Source organism: Acinonyx jubatus, chromosome A2 (genome assembly GCF_027475565.1).
Source record: "Acinonyx jubatus isolate Ajub_Pintada_27869175 chromosome A2, VMU_Ajub_asm_v1.0, whole genome shotgun sequence".
Taxonomy (NCBI): Eukaryota; Metazoa; Chordata; class Mammalia; order Carnivora; family Felidae; genus Acinonyx; species Acinonyx jubatus.
In genome coordinates, this window is record NC_069383.1 from 146,726,404 (window position 1) to 146,751,939 (window position 25,536).

The window sequence follows — 25,536 nt, forward strand, 5'->3', positions numbered from 1 at the left end:
GGGTGTTGGGTATAAACCCCAGACATTAGGGATGCCCATTTCTCCACAAACAGAGGGTTTCTTCCACATTCAGGCCCCTCCCAGGGCTGTGGAGTTGCAAACCTAAGAGCCGCCCATGCATAGGGTTGGCCCTAATGCCTGGGGAGGCCCTGCTCCCTGTCCTAGTTCCCTCATAGGGGGCATCATCATCATCCCGACTTTATATAGTGGGAAATCAAGACCCTGAAGCAAAGCCTCACTGAGGCTACAGGATTTAACAGGCACCCGTGCCTCACTGATGAGATGGCGGTGACTCCCAGGGGTAGTTATGGAGCTGCTGGGGATTTTGAGGCTTCAGGCTTAGTCTTTTTTTTTTTTTTTTTAATTTTTTTGTGTTTATTTATTTCTGAGACAGAGAGAGACAGAGCATGAGCAGGGGAGGGGCAGAGAGGGAGACACAGAATCAGAAGCAGGCTCCAGGCTCCGAGCTGTCAGCACAGAGCCTGACGCAGGGCTTGAACTCACGAACCGTGAGATCATGACCTGAGCCGAAGTCGGTCGCTCAACAGACTGAGCCACCCAGGCGCCCCAGGCTTAGTCTTCACTCAGTGTTCTGGATCCCAGAGCTCACATGTTCAGGTCAGGATTTGAGGCCAGGACCCTTTGCCAAGGCCCCTGCGTGTAATCACTAGGTACCACCTCCTCGTGGTCTTACCAAGGCAGGGCAGTAATGGTGGACACCAGGGCACTGTGCAGGCCAAAGCAGACACAAAGGCCTTTCCAGGGACCCTCCCACCCCAACCCTGATGGTCACACCCCCAGCTCCACATCACATCAAGCATAGAGACCACAGCTGTGTCTACAATGTATTTTCACACATGTGACCTTGCCCGCCACCACCCCATGCTAATGCTACTCTCTCCCAAGGAAGGGGCATGGCCTGGCCTCTCAAGGTGGGAGACGTAGGGAGGGGTCCTGCCTCCTGGGGGACAAGGGCCACATACAGATTCCTGAGTCTTGTGCATGGTCCACAGGGGACCGGAACCCTCCTGAATGACACGTTCCCCCGTGTCACTGATGCCACCAACATCTGATTCTCTGCTGAGACCATGAAACAGCAGGACAAAAAGACAAAGGGAGCCATTGGAGCAACTGGAAGGGTGGCCCAGGGGTGGCCCGGGTGCAGACAGGAGCCAGCCCAGCCTGTGAGAGAAGCACAGGTCTCCTGGGGGCCCCAGAGTTGCCGGCCCCTGCCCATGCCCTCTCCCGTCCTTGCTGGAGGTTTGCTTAAAAAGTTGGTGAGTGAAGCCCCATGTTCTAATCTGCAGTCCTCCCACCGCGCCCGCCTGTTTTCATTACGGAGGGAAAGAGCATCAGAGCCGTGTTTATAACCCCCTTTTAGATAACAAATCACATTTTCTTTTTGCCAGCGAGTGTGTTGAATTGATATTTTTTCCCCTCGGTTTAATGGGTTTGTGTGTTCAGGAATGATCTTCATCAACCGAAACTCCTTATTGTGTTTGATGTAATGTCAGCTTTCATTATGTGCTTCGGTCGGAGCCAGGCGCAAGGAAAGGCCGAGCACCCTGGAGCCTGGGCCCCGGCCCTCACCCCCACCCCGGGCCCACCTGGGCTCCAGTCTTCCTGGACTGGTGGGTGGGTGGGTGTGGGAAGGGTTGGAGATGCAACAGGAAGGCAGGTTGGAGCCTGGATGCGAAGCCTTTCTTACCCCTGCCGTGTCCTCATCTGTATGTTGGGGGATCACAAGCCCCACATTACCGTATGTGCAAAATGCTGGACACAGATGTCTCTGGTGACAGAAGCAATCAAGTCTCCTCTGGTCTTACGTTCATCGGCTGTTGTGGTCTTGCCCAAGCGTGGTGCCAGGCATGTAGTCAGTGTTGCAGAATGCTTGGATTATGCTTATGGGTATAGCCAGTGGCCTGTAGCCCCCAGACCTCTGGTGGGAGACAACTCACCACTGTCCCCACAACAGGCCCCCATACTGACCACCTCGCACCATGGCCTCAGACCCTGCACCTGGGCAGTCACCAAGGCCAAGCCCCACCCTGAAGCATGGGGAGCCTGAGCTAGGAGAGAGCAGTGCAGCCCTGAGGTCACACGGCAAAGAAGCGGCCAAGGTGACTTCTGCCCACCAAAGAGTAATCGCTGGCTCTGTGCTTGCTGTATTACAGCCAGACCATTGGGATCACCACTGGGACCAAACTTCTTGATCAACACCCCCATTTTCAGACCACAAAAAAGCAGACTGCCAGGGCCATGCACCAGGTTTTTGCTGTACAAAACAGCACTGAGGAGCACTGGAAGAGTGTGACTCGGACAGTGGCCTTATCCTGTGTCCTGACCCTAGAGCCCATAAGGGCAGGAGTGGAATGGCCCTTCCTAAGCCGGTGGCACTCGATGGCACCAGATTCACCTTCTGGCGGCCTCTGTCAGCCACGCTCAGTTCTGATTAAAGATCATTAAACATGAAATTAGCCCGTTTGTGTTACGGGTCCCCGGGGTGGCCGGTGATTATGACGCGCAGATGGCCAAGAACCCAGGCGTCGGGCAGGCGGGTGAGGCCGGGATGTGTGGGGCTAACACTGCAGGCGCAGGCGGCCGGGAGGCAGGCGCGGGGGCTGGGCTTTGTTTTCTCCCGCTCCTGTTGTGTAAACCCCCTTGCATTTCACAACAAATCACAGATAATTAATAAGTACATGCCCGTAATGAGCAGGCTTTTTAATAGAAGAAATTGGAAGATGCGGTGTCGAGTCATTATTTCACTCTGGCCCAGACTCGGCTCTATTTTCCCATCTTCCTCACTACACCCCCCCACACACACACCCTCCAACCCCAGTAGTGCTTCAGTCAGAGTCTATGCACACAGGCTGGCTCTGACCCCACCCTTCAGCTGGGCTGCAGTACTAAGACCCTGGTCCTGGAGTCCAGGAGCCCTGGGGAATCCCCACCCAACCTGGAGCACCACATCCCCCTGGAGCCTGTGAGGGCCCCTGAAGGGCTTTGTCTGGGGTGGGGGTGGGCATGCCAGGCCTGACTCCCGACAGCCCTCCCCCTGGCTCCTCTGGATGAGAGATGAGTGAGGGGACCGTTGCTGGCCTCAGGGCAGGCATCCTGGCTGCACCTCAGGTGACCTTGTAAGAAGCTGTGGGGGTCAAGGTGTCTGTCTCCCACCAGGAGGAAGACATCCTGTACTATGACGCCAAGGCCGATGCTGAGCTGGTGAGTGCCCCACCTACACTGGGGGAGGGAGAGCTGCCAGAGCCCCACACCCTCCCTGGGCTAGTGGCCTCAGCTGTGAAATGTTAGGTGTCAGCTTCTTCCACATTCTGAGGTCACCCTGCAAAGTACTGGTGGCACAGGCCCCATGCCCAGCCCCAGACAGGTAGTGAGACACTTGGACCTCATCTGGTGGGTCAGTCCAGGTGCCAGCATGGAGGGGACTGACTGCTATGGGAGCAGGGAAGGGGGAGCAGTTGGGAGGGCTTCCTGGAGATGTGCAGGCAGGGCCCGGCTGTGGCTGTGGCTGTGGCTGTGGCTGTAGGCCATCGGGTGTGCTTCAGGTGGTGCAGGTACCTTCCCTGTGGTGAGGGGAGCAGCAGCTTCAGTTGTGCTGAGCACCCCACGGTGGTCCCCGCTGTGCTCACCTGGAGCTCAGTCAGTCTTGCCCTAGCTGAAGAGGCAGCCCAGCCCTGTGCCTGTTCTCCAGACGAAGGACAGGACTCGGGCTCTGCTGGGGTCACTGCTTCAGAAGCGGCGGCACTCGGGGTGACCGGAGGACCCAGACCTACACTGCTTTTCTGCCTCTGTGTCACTGATTAGCCCATGTCTGCTTGGGCTGCCCTGTCACCAGAGGCCTCACATGAAAGACATAGGACCATTCTGGTAGCAAGGGACCTACTGAGGAGGCAAGAGTGCCCAAGAGTGCAGGGCACTCAGAGTAGACAGTGTTTGGTGAACCTGTCAAGGCCCAAGTCCATCTGCCTGCCTTTGAGGCAAAAGCAGTTGAACCTGACTATCTCCTCTGTGAACAGAGGTGTCATAACAGCTCACTCTCTGGAATCCCACCTGCACTGGCTGGGGCAGGAGCCCCCAAATCCGGTGTTCCTCTGCCAGGCTTATTGGCCAGGGGCATTTCCTGGGGTGAGCAGGAGGTAGACAATGACACCAGGAGGTGGGCAGGCAGGAAGCGATCCCTGCAGAGGGTCCGTGGTGCCAGGCTGGCCTGGGTAAGCCTTCAGGAGGGCAGGCGGGCAGGGGGCCCAAGAAGGAGGAGTGGGTGGGCTAAAGCAGGTGTGCTTCCCCCTTGGCTGAGCCTCCGTGGCTCCCAGAGAAGTTGCTAAAATTAAAGCTGGAATCTGAAATTCAAATGAAGAGCGAACCTTTAATTAGACCCTGAATCTAATTCCTTACCCCCCTCAGCAGCGGGCTGTAATTTTAGCAATCAGTGCATTAAATATAAACCAGGAGATGGCAGTTGCCCACCATACAAAACCCCTGGCATGGGGGTAGCACTGAGGGGGCTTCTTGGCATTTCTGGTACCAAGGCCCCTACCAGGATCCCCTGAACTCCCTGTGTCCAGGACTCCCAACCCCTGGCGCTAAATCACCGATTCCCTGCCCCTGGAGGGAGAGTCATCCTCGGTGGGGCTGGGCTAAGGTCAGGCCAAAAGCTGGGCCTCGCCTGGCCCTCCTATAAATATGCACATATTTGCCAACTCCCCTGCGTTGTGTTGTTTTGTTTTTTTAATCTTTGCCAGAGGTACAGTTAGAGATCTTTCTAGACCATTTACTTTTAAATTACCAACCAGAAGGTGGGGGTGGGGGAAAGAGAAGGAAGGAAAAAGTTCGCCAGCTGATAGCTTATCAGAACGGAATCCAAATGTCACATTAGTTGGGAAAGTTGGGAGATTAAATTTTCCAGCGCCCTTCATCTGCCGCTGACATTTCGGGGGCTTTCTTCTCCCGCACCTCCCCCTCCTCCAAGCAGAACGTGAGTGGCTCACGCCTCAGAGGCGGCAGGCTCCGCAGCTGCCTGCCCTGGCTTTACCCAGCATCCAGGAGCTTCTGAGGGTCCTCCAAGGGTGTGCCGAGGTGGGCAGAGGGTGGCACACGTGGTGAGGGATGAGGGGAGGGCAGGAGATGGCTTGGATTTTGCCGTACAAAATCCACCCTTGAAGAGATGCTGCAGACCCTTCCGAGCCATGCCAACCCCCACACAGCACCCCCATCTAGGCAGTAATTCATTCCCCAGGCTGGAGGATGGACCCAGAGCCCTCCTGGGCTGGGGACGTGTAGGGAGACACGATCACCCTTTCCCCAGACAAGATACAGCGGGAGGAGGGAACACCGCGCTTGTGCCTAGGACCCAGTGAGTGGTCGGCAGAACCACGAGGGGGTGGAAGTGAGCTGAGCCAGAGGTTGAAGGGCACTGAGGGGGCATGTGGATAGTCCAGCTGCTTACACCCCTTCCTCCCAGGGCACAAGGGCCCCCCCAGCTCTGCCCCTGCCCTGCCTTGATCTCCGTCCCTCCTTGCCTCCCCCTCTGGCTCTTTCTTGCCTTCCTCTTCACTCTCTGCCACCATCTTCCCTTCCCTTCCCCCTTGCACACCTGCACCCTTGCCTGCCCCCACCCCTACTCGGCTGCAGCATCAACACTGTAGCTGCAGACCCATTCCTGCCAGCCTGTGGTGGTGGGCGGGGGTGCACGGCGCATGCCCAGCCTGCTCGGCCGAGAGATGCCGTAATTGGCACCTGTCAGGCGGCTGCAGCTCATTTTAGAAAGTCAACGGGGACCTTTGCAATCCTGCTGCTAGCGGGCGCTGAGGACCCTCCCTCCGGAAGTTACTGGGTCTCAATGCTAGCCTCCACCCCAGCCCAGCTCTCCCCCCAAACTCAGCCCCTACAGCCATCAGCTGTAGGGATGGTGCCCCTCCCCCAGATGGGGCAAGGGGCCTCTCCCTGGTGCCAAAGGAACTCCATGCAGGGGATGGGCGGGGCCCAGGGAGCGTGGGGGGGTGTGTTCCAAGGCTCCTGGGACGGGCTGCCTAGGCCTCCCTGTGATTGCATAAGCCTGTCCTTATAAGTAGAGGGCTGCAGCCCGCTCTTTCTCAGTGGCTCTAAGGTTTGTCTCCTTCACTGATAATTGGTTTTCAAGAATGTAGGAAAGGGTCAATTTGGCATTTGGAATTTGGGTTTAGCAAATGTAGGGATGGTGGGTAGGGTGGGCAGGGGCAGGTGGGAGTCACAGGCCTCCTGGGTGAGGGGTCCGTACCCCGTATCCATCTATTCCTGTGTCTCTCCATCTCTCTCCATTTCTAACTGCAATAGTCTCTGATTCTGAGATGCTCCTAATCACCTAGGCTCTGGCCCTCTCCTGCCTGCAGAGCCGTCCAACCCCACTCCCCATTTCCCAGCCCTGACACTACTGTGGTGGGGGGTATCCCTTTCTGCAGGACGACCCTGAGAGTGAGGATGTGGAGAGGGGGTCCAAGGCCAGCACCCTAAGGCTGGACTTCGTTGAGGACTCAAACTTCAAGAACAAGGTCAACTACTCGTACACGGCCGTGCAGATCCCCACGGACATCTACAAAGGCTGTGAGTGTGCAGAGCAATCAGAAATAACCCTCCCCCACCACCATGGGGGCAAGGCCCACTGCCTGGGCACTGCCAGGTCCCAGGTGCTCAACCAGTGCCATCTGCCTTCAGCCCCTTATACCCAAGGTCACACATGCTCACCCACACACAGTCATCAAATCATTCTCAGGCACGGCCTGACACTAACCCTCAGCAAACTACAAAGCACTCAGACTCCCCACCCCGTGCATGTGCAGTCTCCTGCCCATGTGTAGACATGTGCCCACATGAATGCTTGCACACAACTTGTTCCCCTACATGCTGGACCAAGTCCCCACAGGCCCCCAAAGCAGCTCCTCCCCACCATCCCCCATTCCCTGGCCCCATGCAAGCATGGGTTGAGGAGCTACCACATCAAGTGGCCTCAAGGGCTGGAGGAACAGGGACGTCCTCACTCACAGACAACAACGTCTCCTTCCTTGTCCAGGGACAGGGCAGCTTTCATAATGAGGAAACGAAGTCACTGCAGCTGGAAGGATTTGAGTCAGACATGAGGAGGAACTTCCTGAAGATCTTGGGAGGTGTAGGGGAAGGAGACCAAGAGTCAAGCACTAGAGAGAGAGCTCTAGCAGCAGGCCTTAGGGCCCTGGGGTCTGTTGAGCATAATTCTGTGAGCACCTACAAGGCAGCCTCAGAATCCAAGGGTCCCACCAGGTGGAGGGTCTTGGAACACAAGTCCCACAGCTTCTGGATAGTGTCCAGAATGCAAGGAATCCTCCAGGGTCCTCAGGGAGGCCCCCCTCCACCCTTAGGGTCAGCCAGGCCTTCTAGGCAGCCTCAGGCGTGGGTGAGGACAGATGCTTCCCCCACACACACCATCCCATCCCTGCCACAGGCCGCCTGCAGGCCACCTGCCCGAGCCAGCCGAGGAGCACTATCACAGGCAGGCACACTAATTAAAACAGGAGCCATACCGCCCTCCCCAGTCACCCCTCGCTACCCACACAAATTACATTTTATATGTTTTTTATTTACTGTGTCACTTTTAATTAAATCTGTAATCGCCTGCCTGAGGGGGCATGGTCCCCGTTTCCCAACTCAGCGTGATCTGAGAGTGTGTGCACATGGGTGTGGGTGTGTGCTCATGGGGCTGAGTAGCAGGCCCTTTCCAGGCAGGGAGGCTGGAGTGCTTGCACAAGTGTGTCTTGTAGTGAATGCGTGTGTGTGCATGTGGTCGTGGATACCTGCAGGGACAGCCCAACTGAGGTGGGGGTCTCCTCTTGGCTCTTGACCTGAGTCAGTAACACCCCTATGGCAGCAGCTAGACAGGCTTCCAGGACAGTCTGCTCTAAGCCTCTCATTGGGAAGATGGGGAAACTGAGGCCCAGTGAAGGTTGGGACTTGCCAGGCAGACTCTCCCAGGACAGGCAGTACTATATGAAACATTTGAGAACCTGGCTTTATTTTTTTGTTAAAGAGAAAAATAGAAATTGTTCGACTCACTAAGTTTCTAAATTAGCAACAGGACCATAACATACTGTTCAATAGGCACAGCCAATGCTAGAAATGTGTTTTGTTTTCACATTATAGTCAGTTAAGGGAAGCTACAAGGACAGAGAGAAGGGAGAGGGAGCAGAGGGAGAAGAATTAGGCAGCACACAAGATGCAGCAGAGGCCACACACTGGAGGGAGAGAACAGAGGGACCATGCCCTGGAATGTGTCAGCGCCCCCTAGGCTGTGAGTGGAGCCTTGAGCATTTATATCTTTTTTTTTTTTTTTTAAGTTTATATATTTATTTTGAGAGAGCACACAAGTTGGGGAGGGGCAGAGAGAGGGAGAGAGAATCGCAAGCTGGCTCTGCACTGACTGTGCGGAGCCCACGCGGGGCTTGAACCCATGAACCATGAGATCACTACCTGGCTGCTTAACCCACTGAGCCACCCAGGCGGCCCCAGCACTTGTATCTTTAAATCACAGCTCTTCATCTGCTTTAAAGATTTCAGTGTTCAGAGGCTCTGCTCTGAAGAGAAGAGCAGAGGCTTTGGAAGGCATTCTTGGGTTTTCACTTGGGGTGGATCTTTGATAAGGATCTCAGGGGCAAGTGGGACAATGGTGTAAGAAAGGAAGTGGAAGAAACTGGAGGAAAAAAACAGCCCCTAGGGGAAGGGGTCAGGTATAGAGGCCTGGCAGTAGCAGGTATCCAGCTCCTGGTGGGTTGTTTTTTGTTTTTTTTTTTTTGAGTGTCCTACATACAGGGACAGACACACTACACACTACACACTACACATAAGAGAACACGTGCCACACACACATCGGCCAGATTTAGGCCTGTCCTGAGTTGGGGGTGGGGATGCTGCTCAAGGCATCCTGAGTCACTGCCCTGGCTGAGGGATCTATAGGACCGAGCCCATTCATCTGACAGGAGCCTTGATCTGTAAGGGCGCATAGGGGTGGGTCTGGCCAAAGAATCACCTGTGTGCAGCCACAGAGGTCAGGGGAAAGGGAGGGTGAGAGTAACTGGTCATGGGGGACTGTGAGAGCAAAACCCATTGGTGTCCTCCAATGGGTGCAGAGTGCTGTGCCCTTGTGCCCATGGCAGCAGTCGGGCTGCTGGGCAGGTAGGTTGAAGGGTGAGGGACTCACACCTGACTGGAAACACAGAGGTTCAACACAGATATACCTGTTAGGGAGTGTAGGCCGTATGCATGTGTGTGTGTGTGTGTGTGTGTGTGTGTGTGTGTACAAGTGTGCGTGCAAGTGTTGGAGCAAGATCATAGCATAGCCCCTGCCCCTCCAAGAGCCCCTGCCCCCGCCCCTGCCTGCTCCTGGCCCCAGTTGATTAATCATGGAGCTGAGTGGCTTCCAGCTTATCAGGTACCTTAATAGCTGAATAATTCCAGCCCCATCATCGGGCCCTTAATTGCTTTCTTGTGGCTGCAGCCCGGAGTGCATGCTGAGTGGGTGAGCTCCCAAGGGACCAGCTGCAAGCTTCAGGCAGCATGCTGGATGGGCATCCCAAGGTACAACTCCCTGCCACCTGGGCAGCCCCTCTCCAGGGGCCACAGGCCATAGCTGCCCTGCCTGATCATGTGGGGCCTGGCTGAAGGGTAGGCTAAGCTGACTCAGGATGGGGTGAGGACCTGGAAGTCTTCCTGAAGGAGCTGGTGCAGCCCCAGCCGAGCCTTGGGGAATGAGATCCTGGCTAGGCAGAGAGCAGGTGAGGCTTTCCAAGCGGGGCATGTCATTGTGGTGAGGTCCCACAGGGGGACTGCCCAGGTGCTTTTCACCTCAGCCCCCCCCCCCATTTCCCCCGCAGCCACTGTCATCCTTAATGAACTCAACTGGACAGAGGCCCTGGAGAATGTGTTTATCGAGAACCGCAGGCAGGACCCTACACTGCTGTGGCAGGTCTTTGGCAGTGCCACAGGAGTCACTCGCTACTATCCAGGTAAGTGTCAGCCCGTCTCTCCTGTCCACTCAGCACCCAACCCTCCTCCATCACCCAGCCCACTTATCCTGAGGTGTGTGGGGTGGGTGGTCAACCCTGTGGGCTGTGGAGGAGCCACTCCTGCAAAGGCTGCCTATCCTTGCAGGGCCCTTCCCTGCTAGACCCCCTCACCTCCTCTCCTCCCACAGCCACCCCATGGCGAGCCCCTAAGAAAATCGACCTGTATGATGTCCGAAGGAGACCCTGGTGAGTGAGCAAGGAGGAGCTGGGAAGGGACACCCCCTCAGTTCCCCCACCTCTGCTGCCTGCTCCCCTCCCTCCCGATATCCAGGCCTCAGAGCAGGGCGCAGCCAGCTCTATCCAATTTTCATTTCACACATCGTTGCCACTGGAAAATGGATCCCATCACCCAGGCAGGCCTCCCAGCTGCCTCTGCCCCCCATCCACTGCCCGGCACTCCACCCCCTTGGGACTGAGGGATTGGGCCAGTGGGGGTTCCCAAGAGTGGATGTCGGTTGGCCAGCCCCACACCACCCATCTGAACCCTGGACACCTCACCCTTTGCTCTGCCTCTCCTGCAGTACCCCATGACATCCTCTTTCCCTGCCACCTGTTCATTCCTGCACACAGCTGGGACTCAGACCTTGGGCCCTCATCCTGGGCCAGGGGACATACCTTCTACCCCCTCTCTGGATCACCTGCTCACGCCTCCTTTGGCTCAGGGTCACTCATGTCATGGGCAAGGACTGTTTTTTTAAGTGTGATATCCTTGGTGCCTAGGACCCTGTCTGGCCCCTGCAGTGGATGCTCAGTAGAAACAATGTTGAATCAATATATGGGTGGAGGAAGAAAGGACCCACAAAGTCCCAGGGAGGCTGGCCCTAATTGAGGCTTCTCCCGGGCAGGTATATCCAGGGGGCCTCGTCGCCCAAGGACATGGTCATCATCGTGGATGTGTGAGTGAGCAGTGCTGGCAGAAGGGGTGGGGGGAAGCAAGGGGTGACCATCTGCTGCCTGGGAACACTCATCAGGGAACGGCAGGAAAATGCCTAAGGCCTACCTAGTGCCTCCATGACCTTACCAGGAGCGGCAGCGTGAGTGGCCTGACCCTGAAGCTGATGAAGACGTCCGTCTGTGAGATGCTGGACACGCTCTCTGATGATGACTATGTGAACGTGGCCTCGGTGAGTGCCAAGGTGGTAGGCGGGTGAGGAATGGGTCATACACACACCACCCCCTCACCGTGCAACAGCTGACTGCCCTGGCCAGCCTGAGGCCACTCACTACCCTCACTGTCCCTGCAGTTCAATGAAAAGGCACAGCCTGTGTCATGCTTCACACACCTGGTGCAGGCCAATGTGCGTAACAAGAAGGTGTTCAAGGAAGCTGTGCAGGGCATGGTGGCCAAGGGCACCACAGGCTACAAGGCCGGCTTTGAGTATGCCTTCGACCAGCTGCAGAACGTGAGCCCCGTGGGTGGGTGAGCGGGTGGCTGGGGACAGGCAAAGGCCCGGGCTTGGTGACACCGGGGAAATCAAGACGAATGGCCTTGTTAGCGCCCAACAGGCAGCTCGGGCAGAAGCACCATCTGCTGTGGGGAGGAGGGTCTGAGGGCCAGGACTTCCAGGGGGAGGGAGACCCACCCCTGGACCGGGGAGGGGCCGAGAGCTGCCTGACCCCAAACCTACTCCTGACCAGTCCAACATCACTCGTGCCAACTGCAATAAGATGATCATGATGTTCACGGATGGTGGTGAGGACCGCGTGCAGGATGTCTTTGAGAAATACAATTGGCCCAACCGGACGGTGAGGCTCAGCCCAGGCAGGGGCCACCCTGACCTGGGCCCGGTTCAGGGGAGGGCTGTCATCTGGTGGCCACAGCAGTAACCCCAAGCCCCAAACAGGTGCGTGTGTTCACTTTCTCCGTGGGGCAACACAACTACGACGTCACACCCCTGCAGTGGATGGCCTGCGCCAACAAAGGTACCACATCCAGCGTCACTGCCTCAGGGCCTGCCTGCCATGCCCTGCTGTCCATTGGGTTGATTGTCCACATGTCCATCTGTACGTCCAGCTTTCCAGCTGCCTGTTTACCCACTACCCATCTTCCTATGCATGTGACTATCCATCTTTCTGTCTGGCCATGTAACTTGTCCATATGACTAAGGATCTTTCTGCCCATCTGTCTGTCCATTGTCCATCCATCTCCTGTCTGATCTGCTCTTGTGTCTGTTTGCTGGTCAGTCTACCTCTCCATATATTTGGGCCTGGCCTCTGGGTGGACTCTGAATGTCACTACCATCCTAGCAAGAGGGACCTCACCCTGCCTCTGCTTCCTTACACCCCTACACTCATGACCCCTTCCCTAGCATCAGTCCAATTGACAGGGCAGTGGAAGGGAGCACTAAAGGGATAGGAGTTTGGGGGGGAGTGACACCAGAAAGAGAGGAGTCCTGAGGGACAAGTCCAGGGCTGCTGACATCCCAGGGTACAGAAGCCCCTGTGCCATGGATCCCACGTACCACCCAGACCCACCACTGCGTCCTCTTCCCTCACAGGTTACTATTTTGAGATCCCTTCCATTGGAGCCATCCGCATTAACACACAGGTGAGACTGTAGGGCACCTCCAGGCCTCCACCTCCCAGCACCTTGCCTCCTGGGCACTGCGTGAACAGTGGGCTGCTGTGATGTGAGAGCGCCCTCTGGTGACGTGCTGATATGCCGGGAGGCAGAACAGGGAAGGTGCAGTGGGCATGTGAACTCGTGACCCCTGTCACCTTCTCCCCAGGAATATCTGGATGTATTGGGCAGGCCCATGGTACTGGCAGGCAAGGAGGCCAAGCAGGTGCAGTGGACCAACGTGTATGAGGATGCACTGGTAAGGCCTCTGGGCCCCCACAGATGTGTCCACAAGGTCATGTTCCTTAAGGGCCCCCATATGGGAATAAACCAAACAGAAGAAAAAATGGGACCTGTGCCTGAGCCCATCCTCTGAACACTCAGGGTAGGGCATGGCTGGCCACATCCTCTAACCCATCCTCTTCCTCTCCCTTCAGGGGCTGGGGTTAGTGGTGACAGGGACCCTCCCTGTTTTCAACCTGACACAGGATGGCCCTGGGGAAAAGAAGGTAAGATTCCCCACTCGGGAACAACTAGGCATGCCCTAGCAGGTCTGGGATGGAGGAGGGACAGACAGGCCTTCAGCCTGGACAGGGGCAACTATTTGTGAACAGCTTGAGGCCCTGGGCGTGAGGTTTGGACAGTGGGGCTTCCCCATGGAATTGAACCCATTTCAGACCCCATGCCTCTGTTCCCAGAACCAGCTGATCCTGGGTGTGATGGGCATCGATGTGGCTCTGAATGACATTAAGAGGCTCACTCCAAACTACACGGTAAGTATTCATCTGCCCATCCACCATGCTCTGCCTCCCCACAGGGACACAAGCCAGGCTCAGCAGAGGAATCTAATGGGGATTACAGCACCTCCAGGGACACCTCTGAATTCAGGCAGTCAGGAGAGGCTGGCTTCCAGAGGAGGTGACCTTGGGCCTAGAGCTGGGGTTGGCAAACTTTCTGTGAAAGGCTAGACTATGAATATTATAGGCTCTGCCAGCGTAAATACTCATCCTCAGTTCTGCTGTTGAACTGCGAAAACAGCCACAGACAAAACAAATAAATAGGCATGACTGTGTTTGAATACAATTTTGTTTGTGGATCATGAAATTTAAATTTCACATAATTTTCACATGTCATGAAATAAAATTCCATTTTTGGTCTTTTTCAACCACTTAAAAATGTAAAAAGAAACATTCCTAGCCATACGGTAACAGGTGGCGGGCCAGGTATAGCCCATGGGCCATAGTTTGCTGACCCCTGGACTGTCAAATAGATAGGAGGTGTACCTTGGAGTTACAGGAAACTCTGTGGGCAAAGGACTAAAGGTGAAAAACAAAATCATAAACCAGGGAGGGGGCAAGGTCAGTGTGGCTGGCCCAGTGCCTGTGTTGAAGGCAGTTTCAGGTTTGGTTGTGAAAGGGGTAGGGGTGGGATGTGTGTGACAGCATGTCTACACCTGAGCCACATGAAGGCCCCATGTCATTGGCCCCCATGTGCAGTGAGAAAACAGTCTAGAGAGCTAAGGGTGAGTCCAGAGTCCCATTCACTCATCCTTCACTTCCACCTGGAAGGGGTACCCAGGAATTCCAAGGGCATTCTCTTCCCTATGCACTCTACTGAGATGGCGACCAGGAGGAGACACTAGTGGGGAGGGGAGGAGAGGGTAACAGCAGCCTTGAGGGGCCAGTGGAGGCAGAGCAGTCTGGCTGACTGACAGCTCCATGACAAACAGGGGTAGTTGGGGCAGAAGGCCAAATCAAATTGTGGTCCCATGATGCCAGTCAGCCTCAGCAAGAGCTGGTGCACACGGGATACCAGCCTGCTGGACTTGAGCTTGAGAAACAGCTTGAGAAACAGGCTCGAGGTCACATTGCATGTGGGGGCCCCTGGCCCAGGCAGGCAAACCTCAGTGGTATCGAAAGCAGGCTGAGGAAGAGCTCGAGAGTCTAGAGAATCCCTGCCTAGCCCTCCAGGCCCTGAGCTCCCAATCTACGCCCCCAGCTTGGAGCTAACGGCTATGTGTTTGCCATTGACCTGAACGGCTACGTGTTGCTGCACCCCAACCTCAAGCCCCAGGTGAGCCAGGGGGGTGGCCAGGAGGAGGGTAAACTCTACAGGATGGGGACCCCTGACTTCCTGCCCTGCCTCCCACAGACCACCAACTTCCGGGAGCCTGTGACTCTGGACTTCCTGGATGCTGAGCTGGAGGATGAGAACAAAGAGGAGGTAAGGAAAAGGAGAGGAGTAGAGATGGGGGTACCCAGAGCAGCAGAGAGTAGGGACCCCATCCCTCACATCTCTGGTCCTCCCAGATCCGTCGGAGCATGATCGATGGCAACAAGGGCCACAAGCAAATCAGAACGCTGGTCAAGTCCCTGGACGAGGTGAGAAGATGGTATAGGGGCACAGAGTCATAGTGGGCATCCTCCCGTACTCCACCCCACCCCTGCCTACTGGCCCAAGTACTTGACTCAGCCTCTTCTCCCAGAGGTACGTAGACGAGGTGATGCGGAACTACACCTGGGTACCTATAAGGAGCACCAACTACAGGTGAGTGGGTCAGGGCTGGGTAGGCAGGGAGGGGTGGGGGCAGCCCCAGAGCCCAGAGTCTGAGCCCTGTGCTTGCCCAGTCTGTGTGTTCTCAACGACTGCAGCCATCATCCCAGTGGGGCACCAGCAGCCAGAACTGCTCACTACTCACCCCAGGACTCTCGGTCCCCCAAGGGCCTTTTGCTGGCCCTTCAAGAACTGGACAGAGACAAGACAGTGCATCTGATGTCTCCCCATGCCACACCACTCTCTCCCATGTCACCCCTGCTTGGATTGTATCCCTGGGTATCTGCACCCAGGATGTCACCCTCAGCACATCCCCAGGCCTGCTCTCAACAGGCACCACAGCCTCAGAGCAGGTACCCTTCTGGGTCAGGCCCAGGCAGTACAGGCTGTCTCCTTGTGCCCCCAAGAGCTGGTCTCGTTCACACCCCAATCCCAGCTCGTGACTGCTCCTCATGGTATTAGCACCAGCCCTGCTTTTTGACGGCTCTCACGTGGCCTAGGTCTCTAGGACTGAGGGACCCCACTCCCATGGCTGTGCACCCAACAGCCTAGCTCACAGACAGTGTTCTGTCCCTTTTGAGTTTGCTGCTGGCCAGATAGAGGAGGCTGGCTGGGCACATGATGTGTTGGGGGAGGCTGCTGGGGATGTGGGGAGTGTGGCGAGTTGCTTTGGAGCTGGGAGTTCTGAGGCCTCCAGAAGAGTTTAGGGAGTGAATCTCCCACAACTAACAGGGAAAGGTGGCCCTGGTGGTCAGGAGAGGGGACTTCACAGCCTGGGCCTCTCTGCCCAGCTCCAAGGTGGGGGTGCTGAATGCCAATGTGGCCCACCTCTCCCCAGCAGTGACATATGCTCCTCTCCTCCCCTCATCCCCAGCCTAGGGCTTGTGCTCCCGCCCTACAGCACCTTCTACCTCCAAGCCAACCTCAGTGACCAGATCCTGCAGGTCAAGTGTAAGTGGCCCGGCCCCTGCCTGTGCCCTGCACCCCTGCCTCTGCCCCGCACCTTGGCCGCCGGCCCCAGGCAGCATAGCCAGCCGCTGGCGGCAAGGCAGCCCCTCCTGCCCAGTCTGCCCACCCCCAGGCACCCGCAGGCTGGGGCACCAGCCATCGGAAAGTCTGTGGAAATCTGCATGCCTGCCTTTTCTCAGATTTGGTTCCAGACCATTCTCTCATGATTTCCGTTGAGGTTTTTGGTTTTAGTTTCTCCTACTGCGTGTCTTCCCTCCTTAGCTTGCCTCCCCCGCACACCTCTGGGGGCTGCATTCTTGGAAGACACCCCCTCTTCTCATCTCTCCTTCCCCCTGTGCCCTGCAGCTCTCTCCCCTGTGGTGCCACCCCCCCAGGGTCTCTCTCTCCCCCTCCTCTGACCTCCTCATTCATCCTCCCCCATTTTCCACCCCCCTCATCAGCCCCTCTCACCTTCCTCCAGCCCCCACTGCCTCACTCTCTCTGCCCTTCCATTTCTCTTGCTGCCTTCTCTCCCTCCTCCTCCTCTCCCCCTCTCCCCTCCCTCTCCCTCCCTCCCTCCTTCTCTTTCCCTTCCCTGCACCCCCACCTTCTCTGTCTCCCCACTTCCCTCTACCTTCTGCTCCTTCCGTTTCTCTCCTGCCCCAGCACCTTTACTTTCTCTCTCTTCCTCCCTCCTTCCCTCCCTCTGCTCTCTCCACCCCCCTTCATCCCTGCATCTCCCACCCTCCCTGCCTCTTCCTCCCCTTCACTCTCCCCCTCTCTTCTTCTCTGGACCTCTCTCCTTCCTTCCCTCCCTGGTCCAGTCCTCTGCCTGTGGCTCATTCCTGCATGTTCTGCTCACCCTGGGCCTCCCCCAAGAGGCCTCTGGAGCCTGTGGCCCCGCCTGCCCACCGCCCGAGGTCACTGGGAGGGAGGCTGGGGCTCCGGCCCCACCGGGCGCCCCCCACCTGCCTGGCCGACTGGGGCTCATCTCCTTTGAGTTTTCTCGCTCTCTCTTTCTCTCTCATGTCGTTTTTTTGCAAGAAGTTTCCTTTCGGTATGATGATGAGACACAATATTTTCATTCAAACAGCCATTGAATAAAATATTGTTTGTGCCCCTCCCCTTCCCCTCCCCCTTTTCGTTTGTTTTTGTGTTTGTGTTGTTTTTGTTTTCCTCGCTTTCTCTCTTGGTGGACTGTCCCAGTGCCAATCAGCAAACTGAAGGGCAAGTATATTCAGAACCAGTGCACCCTCCTCTCCCCACCCCACCCACCCTCACACCCCTGCTTGCCCCCCTCCCTGCCCAGGACCAGCCAAACCCCTGCTCTCCAGGGCTCCCTCCCAGCATCCCCTTGGCTCCTCGAGTTCTTGCCTTTTCCTTCATCCCTAAACCCCTATTACAGCCAGGGGCCCTTCTCCTGGCCCTGCCTGCAGGGTGGTGTCCGGCGTGTTCTGAGAGCTCAGGCCCCCTCCTCATCCTCCTCTCTCCCTCTGGGCAGGCCCCTGCCCGCCCCCACCTTCTCTGTCCCTCTAAGACAACTCAACAGTGGGAACAGGGCTGGATGCCTCTCCACCACCTCCCACCCAGGAGGACAGGGGGCCTGATAGGCAGGGCTAGACCAGTCTTCAGTGGGGCTTATGTGTGAGGCTTAGGGTAAAGGAAAGTGCCAGCCACATGAGGCTTCGTCTGGGATAGTTCTCCCTCCTGTGATCTCTGGCAGTTGGTCCAGAAGTTGGCAGCCCTCCAAGGGGTGTCGGAAGGCTTTGGAAGCCCTACACCCTGATTCTGGGACGGGCAGGATAGGGCAGCAGCCATGCCACTGGGAGAGCCAGGCAGGCCCAGCCATCCTGGGCACCAGCCTAGGTGCTGCAGCCCCTGTGTCCTGGTGCCCCCCACTGCCTTCAGAGACTTTGCTAAGGTCCACTGGCCCAGCCCAACCCTGGTACTTGCTGCCCCTGGGGCAGAGGGTCAGGTGTGGAGAAGGTATTCCCCTGGGAAATAAAAGCAGACTCAGGGACAGTGAGCCTAGACAGGAATGGAAGGAACCATGTCTGGACCCCAAGGGCCAGCAAAAGAGCTTAGAGGGAATCAGTCTGTGTATGAACAAAAAGATTCTGGCACTTAGGGGTACCCAAGCGAGACATTCCTGAAAAAGAAAGGCACTGAACTCACAGACTCTGGTGGAGAACAAGGAGGGTGAGAGAGGGCAGCATGTGAGGGTCTCTGCCACAGGGGCATATACCCCTGCCTGGACAGACAGGCATGGAGAGCCACAAGGGGGGGTTCCTGTCCCCAGTCCCCATGACCTGGAAGCCAGGGCTCCCCAAGAAGCCCTAGGGGCCCTGTCCAGCATAGTCCAGCAAACGGGATACAGTTGGCACCACTGGCCTGGGTGGGGGTGGGGGACAGGCCCTACTCCCACTGGCTTGAGTTGTCTTTTCTCCCCTTTCCACATCCCTCCCACTGACCCCAGAAATGCAGGGCCCTGGTAACAATGACAGTTATAGCCTAGTCTCCCTTCCTGCTCCCCTACCTACTTTTTCTTTCTCCTCCTTCCCCTCCCCCGCACCCGTTCCCTGTCGGCTTGTGTCCAAACCCTGCCTCACAGTCCCATCAGAAAGCAACAGTCCAACCAGTGACTGCCCAGCTCCTGCAGGCACCCCAAGCCCACCTCCCCGAATCTTGCAGTGCATTGTGGGAGTATCTGGGAACAGAGAAGACCCCTCTTCTGCAAAAATAAGCCTTGGGGTGACAGAGAGATCATACCTTGGTGAAGACAGGATTGGAAGGTGGGCTGCCCAGAGTGCAGCACACCAAGGGGCAGGGGAATGGCTCCAAGATGCAGACCTGCCAGGTGGCTGATCCATCTGGGCCGGGAGAGGCCACAGAGAAGCCCAAATTCACTCACAAACCCACACAGAGACACTTGTACACCTGCACAGGTATGCAAACACACGTTTTCCCATGTACATATGCACTCACTCTCACACCATGCACAGGTCTAATTGATAGGTCCCTAAGAGCACTCCTTCTCTGGAGCCACAGCATTCCTCTTTGGCTGCTCTGAACCCAGACAGGTCCTAGGAAAGGTAAAGACCCACCCTTCTTCCCTGCCTGGCCTCATGCTCCCAGCCCAAGAGGGCAGGTGTACAGGTTTGTGCAGCATTCCTGAGTCCTCCTGTCTCCCACACCTTCCTCCACAGCATGGGAACATTCTCAGGCATGAGTCTCCCCTCACCCAGCCTCCCAGCCCAAGAAAGAGCACTGGACCCCCACAATGCACTGCAGCCCAGCCCCAGCTGCCCACACCGTCTCTGGTTGGACTGTCTGTGCCCGTGAGAAACTCCCTCGGTTTGGCCATGTTGATGCCTGACACAGAACAAAAGCAAGACCTACCAAAATGCAAACAGCTGCAGCAAAGAAAGAGAGATAAAAATCCGCGGCCAAAAGCCAATTCCCTTCCTCAAAGTCTCTTTGGAGGCAAAGGAAGCTCAGCATGCGGTTTTTTCCATTACGGATGTGATAAGAGCGAGACCGGCGCCTCCCCCAGACCATGCATATATATAGCAGTGTGTGTATATATATGTGTGTGTGTGTGTCCGTGTATATGTGCTATACAGCCGTATGGAAGCATATACAGCCACGCCACGGGACTCACTGCCGACAGAGGACCAGGCCTGGGCAACATATTGGCTATAACTGCCCTCCTCCTGCGATGCTGTAGTCTCCACAGGCCCTCCACCCCTCCCCGCCCACCCCTTCTCTCTGCCTGCCCCTTCTCTCTGGCTCGAACGTGGAAGTGGCGGGTTCCCTCTTTGCTGGTGTCTCCCCCTCCCTCAAGCCACCCTCTGCCCTGTCCCTCCAGCCCCGTCAGCTCTGAGCCCCCTGGCCTCCTGCCTCCCCAGCCCCCGCCGGATAACCCCCCGTTTCTGTTGCAGATTTTGAGTTCCTGCTCCCCAGCAGCTTTGAGTCTGAAGGACATGTTTTCATTGCTCCCAGGTAGCTTGCGTGTGGCCTTGCTGAGGTGTCCTCCCCAACCCCAACCGCCCCGGCCCCGCCTCCTGCACTGCTGCCTGGAGCTCTGTGTGTGTGTGTCCTGTGCAGTGTCGCCCCCCACCCCATGCATAGCCCCGTATGTGCGGCCATGTGCATACCCTGGGCCATGCAGCCGCACCAGGCAGCAGTGGCCAGCTGCCCACAGCTCCAGCCCCCACCAGGCCTGGGGCAGGAGGGCTCTGGACTCTGCTGATATTCCCTGCCCTCCCGGGCCACCAGGAAGGAGCCCTTTCTGCCCTGGACGGGCTGTCCACAGCACACTCGTGACTGGGCAGCTGCTGCTCTGGTTTGTGGTACCCTCCCCAACTCCCACCCTGCACCTCGTCCTTGTCCTGTGTCATTCGGTGTTTGTGTGGGTCTGGGGATGAGCCAGCCAGAGCCCCTGTCAGCAGTGCTGAGTTTAGGTGTGATGGCTCACAGAGGACTGGGGGAGGTAGAGGGTACAAGGGCTTTAAAGAGGTGCTCTGGCAAGTGAAGGGTCAGGGCCCAGTGCAGGCCCGGGCCTCGACCATCCCTCAAGTGCACACTCAGCGTGCACACACACATCCTTGGGTATACACGCTCTGCCTGTTGGCCCAAAGTGAGGAGGCCAGCAGCTCCCCCGGTGGTGAAGCCCTTCCCTGTGACCTGGCTTTGGATGAGGGCAGGTGGGTGCAACTGACAGAGACCCATGGGCACTCTCAGGCACCACACGGGGGCTCTGGACATTCCTAACCTCCATGTGTGTGCACGTGTGTGCATGCACCCACAAATTTCTCTCTCTGTAGATGTGTGTTTGTGAGTAATTGTGTATGTTTGTAAGAGTCTGAATGTAAATACGGAGTGGGCTGTGTGCATTAGTGACTGTGGGAATGAGTGAAAAGGCCTGTGTGGCCTACATGACCCTGAGAGAGGGGACTGTGTTTGTTTTTGTCACTTCTGTATCTTTGGCTTGGGAGAGCTCAATAAATACATGTTGGGTGAGTGAATGAAGTAACCCACAAATGTAAATGTACATACTCTGGGGGGCACTGTGGGGGAACTGTATCTGAAGCACAACTGTGGGCATCACTCTGGATGTATCAGCTGTGCCCCCCACCACAGAAGTACGGGTTGTGCACTGTACAAAGGCCATAGGGGCCAGAGAGCAAGTGGGGGCTGAAACCCAGCTTGCCCCCAGCTTTGCCCTTACCAAACTGTGCACCCTAGCACGGTGTAGGGAAGCAGTGCATTTTAATAATCCCCACAAAGTTGCTGCATTCAGGCCAGCGGGGAGGTCTCTAGTGGCAGCTGTGTGAAGGAAGGATTAGGCAGGAGAGATAGCTCCATCTACCAGGGTGGAAGGACTGCTCACCAAGACTTCCTGGGGGAACAGAGCCTGAAGCGGGCCTCCCATGCCCCAAAACTCCCAAATTATGTTCTCTGGAGCCAGAGCCTGAGCCCAGTGAGGGCCTTGAGGAGGTGAGGGATTTGGACTGTCCGCCTCTAGGGGAAGAGCATTCCGAGCAGAAGGAGCAGCCAGTCTGAGGACCCACGTGTTCCCACTGACTTCCTGACACCCTCTGTGGTATGGAAAAAACTGAGGCTTGGGGAGCTTAAGTGAGTCATCCAAAGGTGCAAAGCTAGGAAGCGGCAGGTTGAAGTCTTATATTTAGGCTAAGTCAGCGCCGGTACTTCACCCACCATGTGCCCACGGGAACGCCACAGCATACAGGTGGACGGGCCAGCCATGAGGCATCTCCTGGGGCCTCCCAGGTGTGCCGGCAAGGTCCAGGGCTATGCCCTGGAGGGAGAACCTGCCAGATTGGAGGAAGCAGACCATCACTCTTGTGTCAGCTCCGCCCCTATTCAGAGGTGGCAGCCTGTAAGAATACACACCCCCTGCCAAAGGCGCAGGCTTCTCAGCCAATGGCCAGGCAGGCCTGTTGAGAAACCTCAACCCTACTGCTCTGTCCAGCCCCCCAAGCCCACTCTTCTTGCCCCTCCCCACCCCCAGAGAGTATTGCAAGGACCTGAATGCCTCAGACAACAACACCGAGTTCCTGAAAAACTTCATTGAGCTCATGGAGAAAGTGACTCCAGACTCCAAGCAGTGTGAGTGCCTAGTGGGGCAGTCGGGTCTGGGCAGTGCCCAGGCCACAAGGGGGCAGCCCAAAAGAACCCAGAGACCGGGCAGGTGTGATGCAGACCCAAGCCCAGGGCAGGACCTGGGCTAGATAGTGGGAAAGGCTCCTATTGGAGCCTTGGGTATATGGGGGAGAGTGGGCAGGGAGCCACAAGAAGATGGCCCCTCCACCCCTAACCTCCGGTTCTAGGCAACAACTTCCTTCTGCACAACCTGATCTTGGACACAGGCATCACACAGCAGCTGGTGGAGCGTGTGTGGCGGGACCAGGATCTCAACACGTAGGCATCACCCAGCCTGTGGGAGCAGGAGGTTGGGATGGGCCCAGAGGCCCTGGCCCTGCCCTGCAGAAGGCAAGCCTGTGACTCACCTCCCTGCTGCCCCCCAGGTACAGCCTTCTGGCCGTGTTCGCTGCCACTGATGGTGGCATCACTCGCGTATTCCCCAACAAGTAAGTAACCAACCCTGCCACCCAACACCCTGCCCCTGTCTGGGACCCTGCCTCTGTCCTGCTTCCCATAGGCCTCCTTGCACCTGGCTGAGACACTGTCCCCCATACACCACCCCTACTACTGACCTCTGTCTTTGTCGGATAACCAGAGCAGCGGATGACTGGACGGAGAATCCAGAGCCCTTCAATGCCAGCTTCTACCGTCGTAGCCTGGACAACCATGGCTATGTCTTCAAGCCCCCGCACCAGGACGGTGAGTGTTCTCCAAGGTGCCCAGCAGCAGATGGGAAGTTGAGGCTTCCCTGTCTGCTCAGCCAAGACTAGGCTCTGCTCTCTGAGGCCCCTCTCAAACATGAGGCTGGCTGAGACTGGGGCAGATGAGGAGAGAGAGCTAGGCTGTGCCAAACACTACATTGGGTACTGGGTACTTGGCTTGGGCCCCTGGGTCCACAGGCCCAGCACAGAGTGGTCAGTGTAACCACCAGCCCCTACTCCTGACCATCCCACCCCACCGCCAGCCCTGTTAAGGCCACTGGAGCTGGAGAATGACACAGTGGGCATCCTCGTCAGCACAGCTGTGGAGCTCAGCCTGGGTGGACGCACACTGAGGCCAGCAGGTGAATGCCTGGGGTGGAGGTGGAGAAAGAGACGATGGGCAGGGTGCTGCCCAGGAAGGCGGGCATTGATGACCCCTTGCTCTCCTCTATAGTGGTAGGTGTTAAGCTGGACCTAGAGGCCTGGGCCGAGAAGTTCAAGGTGCTAGCCAGCAACCGTACCCACCAGGACCAGCCTCAGAAGGTACTTGGGCAGGTGTGGGGGCAGTAAGCCCAGCAAAACCCATTCTAGAGTCTCCCGGAAATCCTTACCACTCAGAGTGGGTCCTGTGTCTATGGGGAGGCAGTGGTTGTTATAGATGGCCTGGGGATCTAGATGTACAAAGGGTGATGGGAGGGGGAAAACTGGCGGGCACCTTATGGTCCTTGCTCTCTGCCCAGCAGTGTGGTCCCAGCAGCCACTGTGAGATGGACTGCGAGGTTAACAATGAGGTGTGTGTGCCCCAAACCCTAGCTTACCCTGATCCCTGATTTCTTAATCCCAACTGCAACTCCTAGCCTATCGTTTGGCCTGGGGGTCTCAACATCCCACCCTTTACAGCTTTACCACAACTGGGGGAGTGGTGCCCCTTCTACCCAACCACCCGACTGCCAGGGTCTGGGGAGGAAGGTCTGGGCCTGAGCCCCTCTCCATCTTCCCCCTCCTTCTCCACCTTTCAGGACCTGCTCTGTGTCCTCATTGATGATGGGGGATTCCTGGTGCTGTCAAACCAGAATCATCAGTGGGATCAGGTGAGGGTCAGGGAGAGGGTAGAAGGAGGAGGCCAAGGTTTGAGCTTTCTGGGGTTGTGGCACTGCCAACCCTGTGACTACCACTCCCTCCTGGCATTCCCAGGTGGGCAGGTTCTTCAGTGAGGTGGATGCCAACCTGATGCTGGCACTCTACAATAACTCCTTCTACACCCGCAAAGAGTCCTACGACTATCAGGCAGCCTGCGCCCCCCAACCCCCAGGCAACCTGGGTGCTGCACCCCGGGGGGTCTTTGTGGTGAGCCCCAGCAATGCCTGGTCTGGAGATGGGGGGCAACGGGGGGGGGGGGAGGGGGGAGGCTGGGAGACCTGCCCACAGATGACGCTCCACCTCTGACAAGAGAGCTGGGGGTGACCCGGGTTCTGGGACAGCAGTAGCAGCCCATGCCCCTCTCTCCACTGCAGCCCACTATTGCAGACTTCCTTAACTTGGCCTGGTGGACCTCCGCTGCAGCCTGGTGAGTCCAAAGGGGAAGGGAGCGGAGGAAGGGTGCTCCCTGACCAGAAGGGCTCAAGAGAAGTGGTGGGGCAGGGCACTGGCCTCTGCTGACCACTCCCACTCAGTGACCCCTGCCCTACAGGTCCTTGTTCCAGCAGCTTCTCTATGGCCTCATTTATCACAGCTGGTTTCAGGCAGGTAGGTGGGGCGTTAGAGGCCCCTCCTCGAACCCCCTCCCCAGTCTAAGCCCGGACCCATCCCAAAGGGAGGTCGGGGCTTAAAGTTGAGCGAGGCTGAAACCCGAGACCTTGCCAGGGTGAATGGGTGGGGCTGAGGCGCTCTGGGCCCTCGCAGACCCCGCGGAGGCTGAGGGGAACCCCGAAGCGCGAGAGAGCAGCTGCGTCATGAAACAGACGCAGTACTACTTCGGGTCGGTGAACGCCTCCTACAACGCCATCATCGACTGCGGAAACTGCTCCAGGTACCCGCGGGGATCGGGACCGGAGGGCTGGCTGTAGCCTGGTGGGACCATGGGCGGGGCCTGCCGGGTGGGCGCGGCCCGAAGCGGGACCGGGGCTACAGCGGGGAGGGGCGGGGCGAGTCAAAGCCCCGCCTTTCCGGACTGCCTCCAGGCTGTTCCACGCGCAAAGACTGACCAACACCAACCTTCTCTTCGTGGTGGCCGAGAAGCCTCTGTGCAGCCAGTGTGAGGGTGGCCGGCTTCTGCAGAAAGAGACACACTGTATCCTGCCCCCGCCGCCCCCCGCCGCCCGCGCCCCCTCCTGTCCCGCGTGCCCCCTCAGTGCCCTGCCGCCTCCTTGACTCCCCACCCATGCCCAGCGGACGGCCCGGAGCAGTGTGAACTGGTGCAGAGACCGCGATACCGAAGAGGCCCGCATATCTGCTTTGACTACAACGCGACGGTGAGGAGGGGGCGGCGCACTTTACATCCCGGCCCCCCTCCCTTCCCTGG

The 25,536-nt window shown here is 57.3% G+C and overlaps 1 protein-coding gene across 9 annotated transcripts in view; it reads left to right on the top strand.

Annotated features, from left to right (window-relative positions):
* CACNA2D2 (calcium voltage-gated channel auxiliary subunit alpha2delta 2) overlaps positions 1-25,536 on the top strand; it is a 143,851-nt gene that overhangs the window by 116,035 nt on the left and 2,280 nt on the right. Inside the window, exons 5-37 of one of the 9 annotated variants that reach the window (XM_053219328.1) lie at positions 3,178-3,222; positions 6,456-6,597; positions 9,894-10,025; positions 10,214-10,271; positions 10,931-10,981; positions 11,110-11,209; positions 11,330-11,488; positions 11,724-11,831; positions 11,930-12,008; positions 12,584-12,633; positions 12,815-12,904; positions 13,083-13,154; positions 13,344-13,418; positions 14,644-14,718; positions 14,797-14,868; positions 14,955-15,026; positions 15,131-15,192; positions 16,073-16,149; positions 20,088-20,148; positions 22,181-22,278; positions 22,500-22,590; positions 22,698-22,760; positions 22,910-23,013; positions 23,279-23,377; positions 23,470-23,558; positions 23,756-23,806; positions 24,035-24,106; positions 24,210-24,362; positions 24,530-24,582; positions 24,706-24,761; positions 24,918-25,044; positions 25,196-25,304; positions 25,397-25,486. In XM_053219328.1, coding sequence (XP_053075303.1) covers positions 3,178-3,222; positions 6,456-6,597; positions 9,894-10,025; positions 10,214-10,271; positions 10,931-10,981; positions 11,110-11,209; positions 11,330-11,488; positions 11,724-11,831; positions 11,930-12,008; positions 12,584-12,633; positions 12,815-12,904; positions 13,083-13,154; positions 13,344-13,418; positions 14,644-14,718; positions 14,797-14,868; positions 14,955-15,026; positions 15,131-15,192; positions 16,073-16,149; positions 20,088-20,148; positions 22,181-22,278; positions 22,500-22,590; positions 22,698-22,760; positions 22,910-23,013; positions 23,279-23,377; positions 23,470-23,558; positions 23,756-23,806; positions 24,035-24,106; positions 24,210-24,362; positions 24,530-24,582; positions 24,706-24,761; positions 24,918-25,044; positions 25,196-25,304; positions 25,397-25,486 — 2,835 coding nt within the window. Of the gene's footprint in view, positions 1-3,177; positions 3,223-6,455; positions 6,598-9,893; positions 10,026-10,213; positions 10,272-10,930; positions 10,982-11,109; positions 11,210-11,329; positions 11,489-11,723; positions 11,832-11,929; positions 12,009-12,583; positions 12,634-12,814; positions 12,905-13,082; positions 13,155-13,343; positions 13,419-14,643; positions 14,869-14,954; positions 15,027-15,130; positions 15,193-16,072; positions 16,150-20,087; positions 20,149-22,180; positions 22,279-22,499; positions 22,591-22,697; positions 22,761-22,909; positions 23,014-23,278; positions 23,378-23,469; positions 23,559-23,755; positions 23,807-24,034; positions 24,107-24,209; positions 24,363-24,529; positions 24,583-24,705; positions 24,762-24,917; positions 25,045-25,195; positions 25,306-25,396; positions 25,487-25,536 lie in introns of all 9 variants that reach the window. The other 8 variants (XM_053219329.1, XM_027038796.2, XM_027038797.2 and 5 more) reach the window with 8 other exon arrangements.